This window comes from Gobio gobio (assembly GCF_949357685.1).
Source record: "Gobio gobio genome assembly, chromosome: 2".
In the NCBI taxonomy this organism is placed as follows: domain Eukaryota; kingdom Metazoa; phylum Chordata; class Actinopteri; order Cypriniformes; family Gobionidae; genus Gobio; species Gobio gobio.
In genome coordinates this window covers 10,772,759-10,793,890 of record NC_137098.1, presented here as the reverse complement: position 1 = coordinate 10,793,890, position 21,132 = coordinate 10,772,759, and the positions used below count along the sequence as shown (strand labels likewise).

The 21,132-nt window shown below is 37.5% G+C and overlaps 1 protein-coding gene across 1 annotated transcript; it reads left to right on the top strand.

Moving 5' to 3' along the window:
* The first annotated feature begins 1,392 nt into the window (after positions 1–1,392).
* crispld2 (cysteine-rich secretory protein LCCL domain containing 2) lies at positions 1,393–20,931 on the top strand. Its single transcript, XM_079843596.1, has 15 exons — positions 1,393–1,521; positions 4,261–4,607; positions 7,805–7,923; positions 8,366–8,498; positions 11,429–11,544; positions 11,907–12,007; positions 12,756–12,923; positions 13,079–13,139; positions 13,229–13,295; positions 13,395–13,525; positions 13,635–13,678; positions 14,412–14,484; positions 14,592–14,667; positions 17,447–17,577; positions 19,025–20,931. Exons 2-15 carry the CDS (start codon positions 4,353–4,355, stop codon positions 19,074–19,076), a joined length of 1,527 nt encoding a protein of 508 aa, XP_079699722.1. The 5' UTR covers positions 1,393–1,521; positions 4,261–4,352; the 3' UTR covers positions 19,077–20,931.
* The last annotated feature ends 201 nt before the right edge of the window (positions 20,932–21,132 follow it).

Here is a 21,132-nt window from a genome sequence, read left to right as displayed (position 1 = left end):
ATAGGTGAAAAACATGACTAATTAGATAGACAGGGGAAAACTAGGTCACACTAAGGCCCCATCCACACGGAAATGCGTTTAGCTGTATACGTAAAACCGACACCCTTGCGTTTTCGTGTGTACAGCCAATCCGTATATTTTGTGAAACTGTGATGTCATCACACCACGTCTCGCACGGTAAAGACTAGAAGGGATACAGGTACGGCCACTGGGCAGGCGCACATCAATATTGCGTCATTTAATTACTGTATTTGCATTATTGTAAGGGTAGGTTTAGGGTTGGGGTAGGTGTAGGCATTAATAAAACACAATCTGGTAAGTAGCAGTAGGTTATCGGGAGATTTTGCTTCACTTCCAACCGTTGCTGTCCCCCTTCTAGCCACAACTCTTCTTCTCCTTTTTAGTGCATCTCTGTGGCAGAATGACAGCGCCACATACTGGTCTGGCATGTATACTACATCGTTTTGAGTCGGTTTCAGTGGTTTCGTGTGTACGCAGATATTTCTTGAGATGAGGGGAAAAAAAAAGATTAGACAGGGAAAGCTTTGGCTGCGTGTGGATGTGGCCTAAGAAACACAAAAACAGCAGACAATTGCCCATCATGCTCTGTTTTCCTAAAGCCACCAGGTGGCGGTGGCATGGGAGCGAGGGCCCCTTCATCGCTGCTTTCTTAAACTTTAATTTAAAATTTAATTTCTTCCTGTGATACTGAAGACTGGAGTAATGATGCTGAAAATTCAGCTTTGCCTCACATGATCCTTCAGAAATCATAATTCTGATTTGCTGCTCAAGAAACCTTTCTTATTATTATCAATGTAGAAAACAGTAGCGCTGCTTAATATATTTGTGGAAAACCGTGATATATATTTTTTTATCATGGTTCTTTGATGAATAGAAAGTTAAAAACAATAGCATTTATTTAAAATAGAAATCTTAACATTAAAAATGCCTTTACTGTCACTTTTGATCAATTTAATACAGCCTAGTTCAATAAAAGTATTAATTTCTAATATATATATATATATATATATATATATATATATATATATATATATATATATATATATATATATATATATATATAATACTGCAAAGTAAAATGTGTTATAACTATTTAATAACTATATAAGTCTTTATATAACCATTAATGTATTGAACCACCTAATGAAATATTACAAAACCATAACTCATCGACAAACATCCTGCTGTCGTGTAATGTTGAGTAATCCTCTGAGTCTCTGGAGGTGGTTTGAGAAGATTTACGTTCTTTGCGTTTTCATCCTAACATCGTTCGTCAGAGCGACAGAGTTTCGCCAAGAACACAGCCTTCTTCAGCCTCCCCCTCCTCCTCTCCTTCTCTATAAAAGGAGCTGAGCTGATTCCACAGAGTCAGTCCGAGTCCACAGCTGCCAAACGGCCTCAACTACTCACACTTGTTTGACTTTCAAGGAAAATACACCAGCCGCAAGACACCGAGCTGCAGCAACCTCTGGAATAGCCCGTGGAGAAGATTCAGACTAGGTAAACTATGTTTTTGACTTTTTATTATATAGAAGATAGATTACCAAGGGACTTATATTGGTAATGCCTATCTAAAGGATTATACCTTTACATAGGCATTCTTGATTAATTGCATTTTGATGCATGTAGTCTGTTAGAAAGTTCAGTACCAAGAGAGGAGCTTTTTTTCTCCTTTTTTGGTAATGAACCATTGATATTCAGTGTTTAATATCAGCATATAGATTCGAGAGCTCAGGTGATGAGCATGCTTTTGGTCATTAGTTGCACTCGTTGTCAAACTGGAAAATGTGCATGTGGTCCGACTTTCATGCTAACAATCTCTTGCCATTTTAAAATTCAATATTTGTGCAAAGTGCACAATGTGCACAAACCGAAAGGCATTTTGCCTTATAAAGTGCAGATGGACCACCTGCCAATGTTTTGGCTCGTGCTTACGTGGACCAGGTGCCCGGTTGGCATTTTCCTGGCTGCTCTGTCTGTCATGGTAGTATAATAATTCAGGAGAGGGATGAGCAGCACTGAATGTGAACTAAAGAAAGAGAGGCAGCTGGAACTGAAGCAGTGCCTGCCTGTGTTTACTCAGACTTTGGATGTCAAGGCTCTGCAGAGAGAAAGAGTGAGAGAGTGCGACAAGTAAATTAGGGAGCCACGAGAGGGATTTGGATCGTTCTATAGATCCTGATAAGCATGATGTTTCTGGGGCTTGTTGTTTCACGTGTTTGGCTCATTATTTGCATTTAGATGTGTGGGCTGGAGGTGGCCACTTTTCTCTTCCATCTCCTTCCCCCACTAAATAACCCAAATTCACTTGCTCTTCTCTCCCATTCTCACACCCCCTCCAGTCGCTGTCCAATCCTGGACAATTCCATTCCCAGAGAAAGTCAGTCTAGGACATAGAAGGGTCTGCTTTGATAGATGTGCGAGTGAAACAGCTGCTGAGTGTGGATCTATTCCGCTCTCTCCTTATTGCTAATGAATTTTCCTTTGTCCCACTGTCTCCTCAGGATATGAATGAGTTTGATAAACAAAGTTCAGCTTATGGATGGATGCTGGACATGCAGAGATCAAACAAACCTGCTGGTCCATCAAACTAACAATCTAATCGAAGGAGATCAGGCTTGGTAGCTTGATCTTTTGAGTAGAAATGAAGATTACAATGGGTTTTTGTTATGAGGGGCTTTGATAGTTTTCACTGTAATGATGAGGCCTTTGGCTTGACATGTCCTAGCTGATTATGACAAACAATAAACATTCTTCAAATTAGAGTACAAACTATACATTTAATGTGGATCGATGTGGGCCAATTATTTTTCTCACGTGCTGCTCCAGCGAGGATAGATGGCAAATTTCATCTGAGCAAGTTATTTTGCAGAGAGAAAAAGGGTGAATTCTGTTTATAAAAAAACTCCTGTCTGTCATATTTCACTGCCATCATAAGAAAAATAACAAGGAATTAAGTTTTTTTTTAGAACCATTAAGTGTTGCATTTTGATTTTTTTTTCATTTTTAATGACAATTAAGTGTAAATATTACTTAAAAAAATTATAATATAAAAATGTAATAAATTAAAATGTATAATATTAATATATTATATTATTAATATCTAAATTAAGTATTTTTACAGTGTGGTAATAGTATTTGTTGTACTTTTAAAATGTTTGCAGATTTAAATATAAAAACATTTTTTATATTTTTGCTGTAATATTAGTGATAGTTAACATGATTTGAAATTACAGTAAAGATAATCACCAGTTGAATTTATGCTGATTTAAATTAAAAACATTGCATTTCAGGATTTTTACTGTAATGTAGTGATACAGTTCATTTTTTAGGTATTACATGAAAGATACTCACCAATTTGATTTATGCTGATTTAAATGAAAAAAAAAAACATTTCATTTCAATATTTTTACTTTAATATAGTGATACAGTTCACATTATTTGGAATTATATTAAAGAAAATCACCATTTTAATGTATGCTGAATTAAATGATAAAACATTGCATTTCAGTATTTTTACTGTAATATAGTGATACAGTATTTTTTTAGGTATTACAGTAAAGATAATCACCTTTATTTATGCTGATTTAAATGAAAAAAAAAAAAAAAAACGCATTTCAATATTTTTACTTTAACCTCATGACACGTTTAATTTGTTTAGGTGTTACAGTAAAGATAATAACCAGTTCAATTTATGCTGATTTAAAGGAGAAAAAAAACATTGTATTTCAATATTTTTACTTTAAAATAGTGATACAGTTAACATTTATTAGGCATTACAGTAAAGAAATTCACCATTGAGAATAATAAATGCATACATTTAACTAGTAATAAATTTGACTGCTAAAAGTAATATTACAATTTTATCTGTCTTAGAATTGTGCTTGCTTTATGCAAAATTACTTGATGAAATGTAACCTAGACATGTATTTGTTAGATTCAGCTAATGGACAAGCAAGAGTTTAAACAAAACCGCAGTTACTGCAGAACATGGATGGATGAATCTTATGTAGTTCCAGAATAGCGACTCTCAGATTCTGTTGCTCTTGGATTCATCTCTTTGTGGTGTATGTTTAGTCAGGATGCAATAAGAGTGACTAATGAAACCATTTTGCAAATTCCTCTTTGAAGCACGTATTTCTCTTTTTGTGTAAACACATGGACATGTGTTTACTATCCATCGATTTCTCCAACAACTTTCCCAACACTTATCCTCATGGAAACCATATTTCCTTCCAGATTTTCCAGAACAGAGCACTGAAGACACGCTCACACAAGGCAGTCTACTGTGGTCTGACCCTGAAAGCATCAACGTTGCTCTTGCCGCTGCCATGAACAGGTTCGTTTCCATCGCCCTGCTATTCCTGGGTGCCAGCTTGTCTGCTTCCCTCTTCCTTCCTGACTCCCTGGAGCTGAGGCAGTTATTGCAGCGCTACCAGGACGAGCTGGATCCCAACAGCACAAAAGCTGATGTGCCTTCACGCACTCGCAGAGCCATCGGGTGGACGGACAGGGAGGAGATCCTGCAACTGCACAACAAGCTGAGAGGAGAGGTGTACCCGACTGCCTCCAACATGGAGTACATGGTGAGAATGGAACATAGTTCAAGTCATTTTACATTCACAACCAACTTTTTTATGATTTACTGTAATAACGAGGGTCTGTACAGAGACCCTGAGCTGAAAACTCAGAAGGTTCTATTCCAAAACCTAGGGAGTTGCCTATCTAGAAAGCATTTTAAGCCATTATAAGTGTGCAGCAGGCACTAAGATTGTTTCAAAATGTAGGCAATGACATTATGCTGACATCTAAGTACCTTATTTTGGCTAAAGAGACACTTGAGAAGACAACCTCAGAATGTGACAAGCTGAATTCTTGATATTCATTTATTAACAAATAGTATCAATAAAAAAAAGTGTAATCTATTTAAAGATGCATTATTTTGCCCAACATTCTCATGCAAAGCATACTGCAATGCTGGATTTTTTCAGAAGGGTTAGCTATAGATAGATTATCTAGGCTGCGTTCCTCTCCACTTTTAGGCACGAACTGGCGATTTTCCCTAAGCACTTCCCCTCGGGGGAATCCCTGCGGCCATTTTGGAGTGCATTCCCCTTCGTGAAGTGGACGAGGGAAGTTTATATGAACAGACCCTCGCTCCTTCGATTTTGACCGAGGGAGCGAGTCTACTTCATATGTACACTCCAGGCAGCTTCATATACCACAGTGCAACACGATTGTGACGTCACCACTTATCACGTTTTATTACTCCACCACAAACAACTCTATGATATTTTTATTCTTTTTTTAAATATTTAAAACAACCCAAACACACCTATATACAAATAGAATGCTGCATTAAACAATTTCGCATGGGAAAATTTATCTAAAAATAGATAAAACATCAACGCCATTGTGGATTCCAAGTGATCAGGGGCTTAGGACGTAGTGGGCACTCATGCAACGTAAGAAATGACGCACATCCGAGTGAATGAGACGGAGGGTGTTAGCGAGTGAAGGGCATAATAAAAACGAACTAGAACACAGCACAAGTTTCCAATTGCTTTCTATGCCAATTAAGGGAATATCAAATCAGTCACTTATGAGGTTTTATTTCAGTTAGTATACTTCTTTAGAATGTAACTGTCAATGTAGACAGCAAGACAGTTCAGTTGGTTTAAGAACAGAGAGGCTATGAGTTTAGTCTGCAGCAAAGGCATTTTATGTCGACCACACATGTTGAGAGCTCTACCAATCCAACACTTGGTTCTGCGTTAATGACCCAGATTTATACTAATTGCAAGCATCATTCATCTTTTTTTTTCTGGTTCAGTAAATATCTTAAGGTTTGCTTAGGTGGCAAATACAGGGGAAGAGACATGTGGATTTTACAAGTGTAATCTTGTTTGGAAAAGATGAACTCACTGTGAGGCTGAGAATCCAGCGTGGTGAGGTGCCTTTTTACTGTGGAGACAATTGCAGTGCAGTTTAGCCATCGGCTGAGACTAGAAAACAGAGCCAAAGATTAGTGACATTACTGGACCAGATATGAGGCTTCAGTTATGTGACAAAAATGGCAGGTACTGTTTGCTGCCTTCAATTGCACGTGTTAAAGGGATTCCGTTGTGAAAAAGAAGTACACTTAAGCACTTTTACTTATTGCGGAAATAATATACTTAAGTGCAAACTGCATGTAATGTTTTTGGAAACTTAACTACATGTTAAGCGCAATTAAATGAAAATGTATTATAGTGCAGTTAGTTGTACTTCAGTGTTTTTGACCCACTTAAGTAGGACTTAAGTACAACATTATTTGCAATTTCATAATTATTTCTATTGTCTTTGAAATGCACTGCCGAATGAACTGACAAGAATTTATGGAACACGAAAATATATTTGAATGTCATTTAATTGAATGTATGTGATGTATTTAAATATATATTTGCAATTACACATCTGTAATGATGGTAAAATTTAGTATATTTAAAATATATTAACTTTAAATATATTTATTTATTAGCACACTTGACTAAAATTATAATCAAGTAATTTACATGTGCTTTAGTATCTTCAACACATCAAAATAAGTGTGTTAAGAAACTCTGGTCATGAAAATGTACTCTAAGTACACTTTTATTTATTATTAATATTATTTTTTATTATTAAAAATACACTTTTAAGATTTTAAGTAAGTTACAAGTGCACGTTCAATTTATTTAAGTGCACTTCTTTTGCTGTCATGATTTTCTCAAGCTCATCATCATATATGTAAATATGCACTACTTAACGACAAGACAATGCGATGCAGCTGTTGTGGAAAAAACTAATAAAGAATAGAAGTCACAGCAGCAATTGTTCTCCCCTCCGCCATGTTCAAAGGTTATGGCCCGCCCAACTTGGGAACTTGGGTGTCAAAATTATCCCAGAGCTTCCCAGTGGTAAATATGACTTCAGAGGGCATGTCCAATTTTTTAACTAGGAAACTCGTATTTACGATAATTTCCGATAGCACAAGAAGGCAGCATTAATTGTATGCCATTGCAATGCATTGTGGGAAATTGAGTTTTAAAAACGTTTTTCATAAGAAACTTTAATCATAGGTGTCCTGGGGACCTACTGAGAGCACAGCCTTGCTTTATTTCCATTCCCTGTGTACCTTTAAGTATGGTACATTGAAAGTGAATGTAATGTTGATGTAGTGAGTTTTAAGGGAAAGATACAGAGCAAGGCCTTATGGTTAATGTAGTTGGGTTGATGCCTTTGAGAAAGACAGGAGTCTACCACAAGCAGGGGTTTCAGAACTGCTGCCAGGCCACAGCGAACAAGTAAGGGTTTCAGAAACGTGGCTTAGTCCCAAAACAGCACCTTTAGAACGGAGGTTACAGAATGTGTGACTGTTTGTCCCCATAATGCAGTTGGAAATTTACTGAGAGTTCCTCAGAGGTGAAGAACCCTGTTCTGTGGAGCGAAGTGAGTCCTCTCTCTCTACAGGTGGAGAAATAAAATGGGGAAATTTGTCTCATTTAACCCTAATTACTGGGGATTTACAATGGATGTGAGCCAAGCTCTGAAGTGTGTGCATGTAGCCAATATTTCAGTTGTATTGGGCCTGATTCCTAGTCCTATAGTGAAGATGAAGAGTGAGAGGAAGGCAAAGGGAATTATCTGGGAATAAAACTCAGCATGTTCAGTATTTAGTTAAAGCCTCAGTGCAAATATATGAGAATTATGAATCTGGTGTGTTCTGCTGGGAGTTTTATTTAGCTTGTGTGTGTATGACCAGGTGTGGGATGATGAATTGGAGAAGTCAGCAACATATTGGGCGGAACAATGCCAGTGGGAACATGGACCTCAAGACCTTCTGATGTCCATCGGACAGAACCTGGCAGTGCACTGGGGAAGGTATGAGTACACACTCATTTACAAAGACCATATCAGTCTGTTCCTGTGTCATAACCGATCATGCAAGGTGATTCATAAAGATGAAAAATATTTGAATGAGATGTCATTAGTCAGCAATTTACCAAAACATAAAATAGTTATGAATTGCCATGAGATTATGTTGTAGTATAGTGATGCATAAAGCCACAGAGGTCACTTACCATCCAAGCAACTTTCTGTTTGGCAACACAGTAAATTCGACTCGAGTCCAATGCGAAATCTATGTGAAAAAATGTTTCACCCTCATGCAAATCCTATTGAAATGACCTGATTTTGAATGTGAAATTTCCCCAAACAACAGTTAAACAGTAAAACTCACAACCTTCTGGTGACCACGACTGGCCCTTGTATAAAAAGTGTATTCTCATAATCATATTAAATAATTGTGTCTCTTTCCTTATAGATACCGCTCTCCTGCCTACCATGTGCAGGCCTGGTACGATGAGGTGAAGGACTACACCTACCCTTACCCGCATGAGTGCAACCCCTGGTGCCCTGAGCGCTGCTCTGGACCCATGTGCACCCACTACACACAAGTGAGTGAGAAAGATCAGTTTGCTAACAGTTTGCAAACAATTATCCCAGTGGGACTAAACAACATAACCTTGTTTATGATTTTAAAAGTCGCTTGCAAAGGTGTGCGCACCAGCGGTGTTTAATATGTAGCATGTGTGACCTGCATTAAAATAGAAGTGCCTTTAAAAACAGCATGTAGAGTGTAGCCGTGACCACTGGTGTTCATTAACCTCCCACAGAACAGTGTCTTGTAACACCCAAAATGTATTTGTTGTCCTAAGCTAGACCTAAAAATGCATATTGTAAATCAAGCTTAAAAATGAAAATGCTTTAAGGAAATTACTTTTATATGTTTAATACTCTCATTTTTGTCCATTCATTGACATTGCATTGAGGTTTGTTCTCAAGCACCAAGCATGTAATGGATGAGATTCTGCTTCTCTATTTATATTCGTTGATCAATTCTTCTATGTAAATTAAATCTGTTCATCATATAAAGTGATGAACTTATCTCTTCTGAAAACTTGAGCCGCGTTTCTACCGCAGGTACTTTCCCCAGGAACAAGGGACTTTAGGGTGGTACTCTGTGTTTTTCGACTGTGTAAAAATTTTCCCCTCAAAAAAACTTTTTCAAATTTCAGGAACTTTTGGGGTGGGACATGGGCACTGAACCTGCTGATTGGTTGAGTTCACGCAGCATTTTGATTTGTTGACACCACACAGCATTTAATTTCAACCACAGTTTTAAAAGTCTGTTGTGGTGCTCGCAGCAAGAGTTGTTTGCTATTCTAATCAACAATTGAGTTGAAAAAATATGACAGATGGACGACGACAAGGTTCAGGCTTTATTAAGCTCATATGCGGAGGACAAAATCCAGTGGAAACTGGAAAGTCGCTACGTCCTACGTAACCGGACTAATCTTCACAGTACTTTAGACCGTGATGGAAATGCAGACAGCATCAGGTCTGGGGGAAAAAGTTCCTGGGACAAATTGTTTTTGATTAAACTGCTTGATTCATATAGATTATTTTTATTCATATAGATTACTTTTTTCTTAAAGTCAAATTTTGGATTTGTCAATAGAGGGAAATCTCTCAGGTTTCATTAAAAATATTTTCATTTGCATTTCAAAGATGCATGAAAGTCTGGGTTTGGATGCCATGAGGGCAGTTGATATATGTTTAATTTTTACATGAATTATGTCCAAATACTATTTAGAACAACCGTAGGTAATTATAAGTAACCAGTGGTTTGCTACAGCCCTCATTTTGTTTCATTATACACTAACAGCTCCTTTTCCCAATTTGTTTTAAAAAAATGATGATATTTGGAAAAGTATATTGATACTGTCAAAACATATTGAACACGCCAGATCAAACAGATGTAATGCACAAAGAAAAGAGGCTAACCAAAGTCCTTAGACAGACAATAACAGAGAAAATTGAGAAGGAGAGAGAGAGAGAGAGAGAGAGAGAGAGAGAGAGAGAGAGAGAGAGAGAGAGAGAAGTATGGGCAATGGCCTCATGTCCTCTCAGACTTTACTTTTTCACTGGGATGAGTTTGTCCCACATTCTCTCAGCTTGCTGGCCCTCTAAAAGCAGGTCACAAGCATCTGGAAAGAGTTCCTTGACTCCTGAATCATTTTCCTGTTTGACCCGAATTCTTTTGAAGATGCAGAGTCGTAGGGGATCCGCGCCAAATCCATGCAGCAATTCTCCTTGTTTTCTGCTCCTCTCTCACTTACTGTGCAAGGGCCCCGCAATCTTCTCTGTGCCAAACGATCCATCAGGGATAAACCTGAGTTTGTGTTTTTTGAGACTGATTAGTTTGCTGTATCATTTTCCCATGGCCGACACCGCCTGTGGCCACTTTTTTGCCTCCCTGCAGGAAGTGCATTCCCAAGGGAGTATTGAGACGTGTTCCCTCGGCTTGTGCTCTATGGGGCTGGATGCAAACCCCACTATGGTTTAACTGTATGTATGAAGAAAAGGCCTGACTAAGCACTTCCCTTTCATTTCACAGCCAAATGGTTTGGCTCGTGCTGCAGGGCTGCACCCGTTGAACCCTATTGTGTTTAAGCGAATCAGCGAGGGCCTTGACCACAACTCAATGGGCTGCACGCAGGCATTACTTTGTTTGTGTGGATAAGAGTGGATGAAGGGAAGGATCACACACGTTTTTCAGGAAACTGGCCCAGTCACACTTGAGGTGCTTCTCCTTCCGCCCTTCAGGGCAGAATGAAAGAGGGCAGTCTCTATTCACGGCCCCTGTGGCCCCATCAATCTACTGCTGCTGCCCCAGAACGGCGACCACTTCCTGCTGGGGAACACTTCCTCCTCCGGTCCGGGGGGAGCTGATATGGATGTCTTTTTTATGCTTTAAATACCAACAGCAGCAAAGAGATCTGCATTTTTGGTCCCACTTTTTATTAGGTGTCTAATAAAAAGTATGTAATTACAATAGTAGTAATGATAATTGTTAGGTACAATGTACTTATTGTGTTCTTGTTTTATTGAAAACCACATTTTCTGCTATTGAGGTGGGATATGGATAAGGTTAGGGACCGGTTTGGTGGGATGGGTAGGTTTAAGGGTGGGTTAATGGGTAAGGGTAGGCTCAACCGTGTAAAATGAATTACAGATGTAATTACATGCAGGTGTTTTTAATCATAAGTACTATGGTTGAGCTCAAAAGAGCTCTAGATTTGGCTTGGGTCCATCTTTAATGTAAGTCTATTGGAATTTTTACCCATTTGATCATTATGCTGATGAAAATTGCAATTACAAGATCGCTTACAAAAGACTTATTGCATTTCTCTTTAACAAGCCAGATGATTTGAGGTCATCATTCCTTCAAGTTACTTGTCAAGGTTCAATATTTATGAACAAAACCCTAACCATGAGTATGAGGAAACGCCACTAATAATATTGTATTTTTCTTTGTTTGCAGCTGGTCTGGGCCACAACCAATCGTGTTGGCTGTGCTGTACACACGTGTCCACGTATGAACGTGTGGGGAGATGTCTGGGAGAACGCTATCTATCTCGTCTGCAACTACTCACCAAAGTAAGACCAGTAACTGTGCTGTTTCTGCTGACGTTTATTCACTTAACACCAGATGGCTAATTACTCTTCCTGATGATTAGGCTATATGGAACTTTTTAAAAGCAAAGATTCCATCCTTCAAAACAGAGGCTATAAACAAAGTTTCATCCTTAGGAAAATGGAAAAGTAAATGAAGGATTTTAGGAAAGGAAAACACTGAGAGGTTATGCTATTCTTTTCCGAGGTAATAATTTAATTTGGCAGCTGGGGATTGTTTTCCCAAATCAGTCCTGAGATCCGTGAGAGTGTGTGCTAATGTGTTTTGAGTGCTCAGTCAAATGTGCAGATTTCCAAACTCATGCTGAACCTGTGCCCTCTTCTAGGGGAAACTGGATAGGGGAAGCCCCGTACCAACATGGCCGCCCCTGCTCCCAATGTCCACCAAGCTACGGAGGAGGCTGCAGAGACAACCTCTGTTACAAAGGTGAGGGTGACCATAGTGCCAGTTTATGATAATTGTTTTGTAAGCTTTATATTGTAATCGCTGAACACGTGCAGAACACTTTTGGCAGAGGTTGCGTTATTCAGTCTCCACATGAAACAAACACAACAGAACTATATATTCACATGAGCATATTATGCTTTCATTATTTGATACGCTACTCCACATAGGAAGAACAGACATACCAACAAGTTATTGACCTGAGGCAGACTAATATACACATGAAGCGGGGCTGTAGAGCTAAGGGAGGACTCAGGCACCCTCTGCCCCGCTTAATATCATAATACATGCCTGCCGTAGCCGTATGCTAATTTTTAATATATCCTGCTCACGTTACGACTTAAAATAGTCTATACAATAAAATGTGTTTACACAATTATTATTGATTCAGTTTATATAGAGGTATATGGCCCTGTTTACACCTGATATTAATTAGTAGCCATCTTTTGGGGCTGTTCAAACACATTTGATTACATGAGTGTTTACACTGCGAAAGCAATCCGGTCGGATGCGTTTTTGACTACCTCTGGAAGCTCAAAACGTTGTAGACCCATTTAAACCTGTATTGAGCGCCGTCCACTTTTGATCCGATCGACCAAAACGCATCTTAATACCAGATGTAAACAGGGCCTAAGTTTTGAATGAATATTTTGGCCTCATTTTCTGCCCCACCTGCCCTCACAGACAAGCTGCGGTATAACACATTTCTTTTTTTGTTTTTTATTTTTAGGAGAGCCTGAACGTCATGAGTCTCCAGATATGAATGAGGTGGAGAAGCCCCAAGAGCCTGTACAGCCTCAAACTATCCCAACGAAGCCTCAGCCCAAGCCTTTCTCCCCTAAAAAAACTGCAAATGCCAGACCTTCCTCAACCAAGACTACAAGAACTACCCATCTAGGTTAGTGTGAATAATATTACTTGAAAAAAAACCCTACTGAATTATTATTAATAATAATTGTTCAATTAATAGCATAAATAATATTTTAAAACTTTTCAAATAATATAACTTTAGTAATAATGTACTCATGTTAATGTCTTTCTTTTGCCTTTCAGCTCAAAATATAAAGTGCGAAACAAAAATGAGGGACAAATGTAAAGGAGCAACCTGCAATAGGTCAGTCTGAATGCAGTAGATGTTTCTTTGAAGATTTTAATAGATGACAAGTACTGAAAATTTACTGGTGATCTTTTCTTCTTTCGTAGGTACAACTGCCCAGCCAACTGCGTAAATAAGAAGGGGAAAGTGTGGGGAACGCTGTACTATGATGTTGTAAGTGCTACTTTGAGATTTCACATGTTCCTGTTTAATTAGATGATGTTAGATTTATTTCATTAGATTAATTCCATTTGTTTGTTCATGTCATTGTAGCAATCAAGTATTTGTCGTGCTGCTATCCACTATGGAATAATTGACAACAATGGAGGCCTTGTTGACGTCACGAGAAAAGACAGCTTCCCGTTCTTTGTAAAGGCAACCAAGAATGGTGTAGAGTCATTCAGGTAGTCTGAATATTATGACGATATATAATCGTTTAATTTAAGTTCACAATTAACTATCCACATTAATAGTTATTCAATCTAATCTGTGTTCTGTGATTTATTTTTGTAGTAAATACAAACCTGGCAATGCATTTATGGTGTCAAAAGTGGAAGGTGAGTATTTTTAATAGTTCTCATGCAAATGCAAATTCTCATTGATAAATTGTTTCAGAATGCAATCAAAAGTTGTGTGTTATTGGATATTGCATTTCAAGTTATTATATTTAAAACATACTGAATTGCATCACTACAAATGTGTAACTGCAAGTAAATTTAAACACATGACACAAGTTACAAATTACATTAAAGTATAGTTTAGGTTGCCATAAATACTTGTCAGTACATTCAGCAGTAGACCATATTTCAAAGACAATAGCAGTAAATATGAATTATGTACTACTTAAGTAGGTCAAAAACACTCTTAACTTAAAATAATTGCATTTAATATAGATTTAACACATATTTTAATATAGATCAGAAAACATTACAATCAGATCACACTTAAGTTTTATATTCATTTCCACAATAAGTACTCATTTTATTGATCTGACTGTACTGATGCCGTTGTATGAGAACCGAACTGAGCTGGATCATTTTTTGCAAAACTGGTATATAGATCTTTATTATCTTTACAACGGAAATTAATCAACACTGAACTGTCTTAACACAACACTAACAGCATATTAATTAGTTATTCATATTATTAATATATTATATTAATGTAGTTATTATATTTACAACATTCCATATATTGTAATTTATATATTAATATGACACATATAAATTTGTATAAATATAAATTTGACACAAGTTATGGTTGACCAATAATGTATTTTTTTCCTTTTAGAGCAAACAATAGACTGCTACACGACAGTGGCAGAGATTTGTCCATTCAAGACGTCCACCTCTCATTGTCCAAGGTACAGTTTAAAGTATTGTGATGCTCACCATATAGATTACACTCTATAATAGGTCATCTGGAAGTACTTTCTAAGGCTCCTTACCAGTTTCACCTCTATCTCATCAGAGTGTTCTGCCCAGCTAACTGCATAAACGAACCTTCATATTGGGCTCCAGTGGTCGGCAGCAACATCTACGCTGATGTGAGTACCTGCTTCTGTCCGTGAGCATTACAGGGCTGAGAGATGGGAAATGAGGGAGAACAGGCGTTCGTAGTCAAGCACTTATGTGTGCTAAAGTGAGCGTGCTACTCTTGTGGCGAGGGTGGACCGCGGGAATTGTCTGTGTGAGTCTTAAGGGAGTTGTTGGTGGAGGTGGGCTCCATTGTCGCCACTAATTTCTCTCCTAGAGTGTAGACTGACCACAGAGCAGCAGCTGTGTGAGTGGAGCTGGAGAGCAGCACTCTTACACTGACTCATGCATGCCTGAGGTCAGGTCTTGGCCTTATGGACCACTTAACTGTTTAGGGAACAGCTTAGACACTGTAAGTTCATCCTATAGGGTCTTTATTAACTCATTAATCAACATTATGGCACAAATTCGTTTGATAGCTGATGTGAAAAGTTTGCTTAATTATTGTCAATGTGCACTTTTAGTGAACTTCAAATCCTAAAAGTTTATTTAAAAAAAAAAAACTTTACTTGCAGATAATATATTAATGAAATTAAAGTCCCACTGTGCACTGTGTGCACAAAAGTGCACTGTGATAATGTACATTTTAATTAATTATGTTTTAAAAAATCTTTTGTTGTGCTTTATAAAAGTACACTTAGATGTGTAACTAAAGCATGTAAATTACTTAATTATAATTTGAACTGTTGTGTGTTATTTGATATTACATTTAAGTGTAATATATTTTAAATATATTCCATCATTACAAATGTGTAATTACAAATATATTTAACCCTCGGGTGCTGTTGGGTCATTTTTAACCAAAAATGTCACTTTTTGTTTTTATAGAATTTTTTAAATACAAAACTTGCACTTGCTGTGTGAACACAACTGAAATCACACCAAAAATCATGGACATAATTCAAAAAGGTTAAATGTCACAAAATTACCGCACTGGAAACGAATGGGAGACAAATTTCATCTAGTGGAAACGTTTGATTCTGCGCTCAAACAAAATCTTACTGAAGGCTCATTTTTTGAGCTATGAACCTCAAATTTGGAACATAGCTTGTTTAGATTTATTGGATGGCAGTTTTAGAGTAAAACGTATTTTGGAAAATGCATATTTCATATACAAATTTAAAATGTTATTTTTCATAACAATATGCCAAGTGCTGTCATTAAAAAGAGACCAAACTTAAGTCTGAGCTACAAACATTCAAGATTTATGACAGTTTCAATTTCATTTTCAGGTCTTTGCTCAAAAAGTGTATAAATGAACTCCTGCATAAATATAATTTAGTACAATCAAATCCAATAAAAAATATTAAATAAAAAAACAATATTGGACTAAAAAATAATTTCATTGAAATAAACACGCGATCAGCACCAGAAGGTTAAATATTGTACATCATATACAAGTTTCAATAGACATTTCATTAAAGTATATTTTAGTTTACCATATATGCTTGTCAGTGCATTTGGGAATACACTAACCACATTGCAAAGACAATAGAAATAATTATGAAATTACATACAAAAATGTACTTAAGTCCGACTTAAGTTGGTCAAAAAGCTCTCTAAATTTCAACTAATCAGCGATCTCTCTAGCGAGCCGTCAGACACTGGGAGTGGATCATTGAATCTGTGGGATGAACTTGAAAAACGAATTAGTCCAATTTGTGAATGAATCAGTGAAATGGATCAGCTAAATTCATTGACTCGCACTGTATATTAAATTTACAACTATTCAATGGTTAGCCATCGACAATTACTTACTTAAACTTAAGATTATCTACAATCAGTATAATTAGCTTCTCTCACAAGTCTTTTTCTCACCGGAGAAGAGACCTAGTATGGAATCGCCTGGCTATTTAATGGCGTGTGACCTCAAATGAACTTGTTGCCTTTTGGCCTTTTTGGCTTGTTGCGACAACATTCCTCTGTAAAAGCTGAGCATCTGTAGAGCTGGCCTCAGATCAGAGCACGCTCTCCGTCAAGCACTAATTAACCCTCATCATACAGTGCTTTGGACTTGGTAATTTGTAAAGGTAGCCTTTGATTGAAAGTGCACTTATAATGCATGAGCAATTGGATGAGTATTATAAGATAATGCCACCCAGACATGTGTGATGAGCTGTGCACATTCTTTACTTTAGACAGTGAAGGCCTGCGAGTAACCTCTAGGGTCATACTGAATTGTTTGGTAGACAGAGCTGAACCTTCGTTCCAGGTTAAAAGAATAAAAACCGTAGGTACATGAAGTCCCAGAGAGATCATGCACACACTTAAGCTGCCAGGCGTCTGGCTAACTTGCCTTTTCTGGAGCTCTTGAGCTCTGGCCTCGCTCTTGTGCGTACTGTAGACACCGAAGTGATGTCATTTGTCTAGGCTCCTTTAGACTGTTTACATCTCGAGGACTGTGGAATTGAGAGTGGAAAACATAGTCGCATAGCGCTACGGCAAGTATCACTATTGCTGCTGCTCGTACTTAAAACTCTGGTCCAGTTTTTTGCTTTGATTTACAGAGGTATTGACGCCAATCTGAAGATGTTGGCAGTTTGTGTTGACAGATTTCACAGAAGTTGCGTAGGGTATGATGGGCACAGACTTCAGATGATTCTATGTAAAATCCTGATATCGAAGCTGGTTTTAGAACACACGTTGTTCGACTTGAAAAACATGTGCAAGTGTGTGCTTTGAGGAAGCATGATATCCATCAACGGAACTACTTATGAAGCCTCTCTATGAGAGAATGGCACAGGAAAGCATGCCGACTAAAAGAATACTCTTTTGTCTCTTCATGTCCAGGGCTCTAGTATCTGCCGAGCAGCTATCCACGCTGGAGTGATCAAAGCCAGCGGGGGATATGTGGACCTTCTGGCTCTGGATAAGAGGAAAAGTTACACCGGGACCATGAAGAATGGCATCCAGTCCGAGAGGTACATGTCCTGCATCTTGCTTCACCTCTGCTCTCGTTTCTTCCCTTTGCTTTCTCTCAGTAACTCAATTCAGCGGTCAGAAGCCATGATGAGCCAAATCTGCCTGTGGCACGTTAGTGGTTAAAGAGTAATGGTGTGGTTTTTCGTCGAGGTTGGACCACACAGGGGCTCTTTGCTTATTCTCCAATGCTGCGCGCAAAGTGCTTAAATCGACAGAATCGGCTCCAGTGTAATGAAATCTAACACTTGAATCAAACACCATCATCGAAGGAATCGATCCTCGCCGGTTGCCGGCCTTGACCAGCCTATAGACTGAGCATAGTAAAGCCATTCACTGACAGCTTGGATAGATTTTCTCCTCACCGCACGCTATTAATATGATGCAATCTAGGGGAAATTGGGGGCAGCCAGTCGTGAGAACTTTATTAACAGGGAAGTATTCACATGCTCTCCATATTACCATTGGATGGAAAAGTTGTTGGTGTCTGACTCAGTGGTCCCGGTCAAGGATAATTACAGCACATCTGATGCCAACGAAGCAACATGTTCAATACACCAGCACCTGAAGCCCAATCCATTTATGAATAAATGAAAAGGCCAAGGCCAGGCCAAGAACAGTAGTCAATAATGGCTGCTGGAAGAAACCTGAATGGAACCACAGCACGAGACGAGCACTGAGCCAGTGTTAATGTCATGGTTTCCAGAGCGGATTTAAATCTAGCGGGTACACAAATCATTGTAGTCGATTACAGGGCATTGACACTCTTGAATTGAACATCTAAGGAGATAATCAGACCGGGCCCACCCAAAGCTCCCTATCGTTTCCTTTCTGAATGTCCTTCCTTGTGAAAAAGAAGTTTCATTGAATGTGCACTTGTAGTGTACTTCAAATCTTAAAAGTATATTTGGTAACATTTTATTTTAAAGTGTCATTGTTACATATATTACATGTAGTTACTATAGTTACACAACTATAAATTGTGCATTATTACATGCAACTAACCCTAAATCAAACCAAACCTGAATCCTAACCCTAATAAGTACATGTAGTTAATACATATTACTCAATACTTAAATGTACAATAACAATGTAACAAAGACACCTTAAAATAAAGTGTAACTATATTTTTTATAAAAGGCCACCTAAGTGTACTTAAATATGACTGTTTCTTAAAACACTTTTAAAAAGTTTTAATATAGTAGTGTTAATAATGTATATTAGACATTACATTTAAAGTAAACATTTTTAAGTTTACTAAATTGCAACTTTAACATCTATCATATTTCAAAGACAATAGAGGTAATTATGAATTTACAGATAAAGATGTACTTGTAATAGAGTTCGTTGATATGGGAAGAAGGAGGCGGGAAGTGCCTGTTCATAAAGTAACAAGTATTGTTTTTTTAAATAGTTTGTTAATTGTTTTTTTCTGTCTCTTTCTTGCAGTAAAACCAATACAGAAGGTGGTTCGTTCCGTGTCTTCACTGTTAGAGAGTGAGACGCCACTGATGGGACACAAAAGGTCTGCTCTTGAAAGAAAGAAGTGGAATGCAAACCCTTCCATCTTTCTCTGATTTTTAGAGGAAAGAGACATTTAAAGAAGACCAATGTCTTCTCCAACTCACTGCTAGTTCAATCGATGGGCTTCCAAAGGTTTTATATGCAATTGTGAATAATATTTTGACCACACTTGCAACTCTTAACAAAATGCAGTGCGGTAGAAATGGTATTTTTAACAGCGGTGCTGGTTTTAATCGTTGTTGTTTTTAATCAAATTTTGGATAATATTCTATTAGTTTTGAATACATGAAAAATCTCTAATTTCCATACCAAATGCATATTGATTACACTGTATTTAATCTGTACAGTTTTTTGTTGTCTGTTTGTAATTGTTTTGCTTTATTTCAAATCAGTTTTTTGGAAGCCAGAGCAGGAATAGAGTGCAACGGTCGCTTTTTTATTTTGCGGTTTTGCTTCAAGAATTATTGTTCACATTCAATACGTCGGTGGGGGGAGGATTGGGTTCCTCAGTCATGAACCAAACCAACAACTTCCAAGATGAATCACAACATTACTAATATGTAAATATAAAAGCTAATAATATGTCTATCTCAAAGGCTTATTGTTAAAACCAATGGTAACACTTTATTTTACAGTGTCTGTTACTGTAGTAATAACTATAAATGATGCATAATTACATGCAGCAAACCCTAAACCAAACCCTAACACTATAGTAAGTACATGTAGTTAATTATTATTATTACTCAGTACTTAAATGTATAATTACACTGTTACGCAGACACCTTCAAATACAGTGTAACCAAATCAATTTCCCTGTGAAGGAAAATAATGAGATATTTACTTCTATAACCCAACCATTGCACTCTATAGCAAAAGTAGTTTAGTATGTACAGTACAGTAGTGAGGATCTGTTGGACCTGGACTGGGCAAACAGATGATATGCAGAGAAATGGGAAAGAAAAGGAGGCAGACCTCCAAGCAAAAGAGACCTTCCCTTCATAATGTGTGTGAGCCTTCCAGAGTCAACACTACTCGGTCATTATGGTAAAGGTGCAAAAACATTGAAACAATGCGCAATCCCAGGAGAATTCAACGCCACTGAGTGCATGTTTAGGCTCATCTTTCATTATGGCACCTTAATTTTTGTTATTTATTATTACGCCTCCTTCAACCCCTGCTCAGAACTGCAAATTCCGTGGAACAGAACCAAATATTTATAAATGTAACACATGATATGTGCTCACTTGAGAATCAAATGTGTAATCTGTCTGGTTAAATGCTATATACAACCCAGAGTCTGACATTACTGCCAAACGCAATTTCATTAGAAGTTTAACTTTATTTCGCAAGTGCACAGTGGCGGCTGAACATCGATTTGTTTAAACCACTTTTATGCTGCGACATAATAAAAAGTTACTCACCCTGAAAGCATGTAATGCCTCTGAGAGGAAAGAGACTGCTGTCTACAGTATGTCTATATCTTATCTTAATGCATATTTCCTAGATGTATAGTGTTCAGAGTCCAGGATTTAGGCTAAATATAGATGTTCTTATGTGGAATAAGGGCATGATAATCCCGTTGAAGGCTTCCGGTTTGCTGCTTTTTACTTTCTACTTTTATTTTCACTTTCTTGAATTGGTTACCTCAGTGCAGCAATATATTTGAGTATGATGTTTGTACAGTCATAAATGGTTTGTGTAAATATTCAGATTTGTGCTTTGTTTTCAGTATTTTAAAAAGATGAAAGTGTATGTCCTATGTTTCTTTCTAAAGCCAGAAGATCATTGTTTTTTGCACAAATTGAAAATAAGACTATAAAATTGATGATACTAAGATGGTGTCTGTGTTTTGCTTCAGAAAAAAATGTATTTAGGCCACTGGATTTTTTTTTTAATACTGTCCAATAAACAGGATGTGTTGAGAACCATATCAAAAACTCCCTTAGACCACACAAGCACTGGTCAGCTCTTCACACACCATTGACACTTCACTATCTCTTTTTTTAGTGTATAAATAACAGATATTGCGATAT

Bases quoted from the DNA above. Each gene is read 5' to 3' on its own strand.
- crispld2 (XM_079843596.1), top strand. From the start codon at position 4,353: ATGAACAGGTTCGTTTCCATCGCCCTGCTATTCCTGGGTGCCAGCTTG. The intron at 4,608-7,804 runs GTGAGAATGGAA...GTGTATGACCAG, and splicing joins CCTCCAACATGGAGTACATG to GTGTGGGATGATGAATTGGA. The intron at 14,485-14,591 runs GTACAGTTTAAA...CTATCTCATCAG, and splicing joins TCCACCTCTCATTGTCCAAG to AGTGTTCTGCCCAGCTAACT.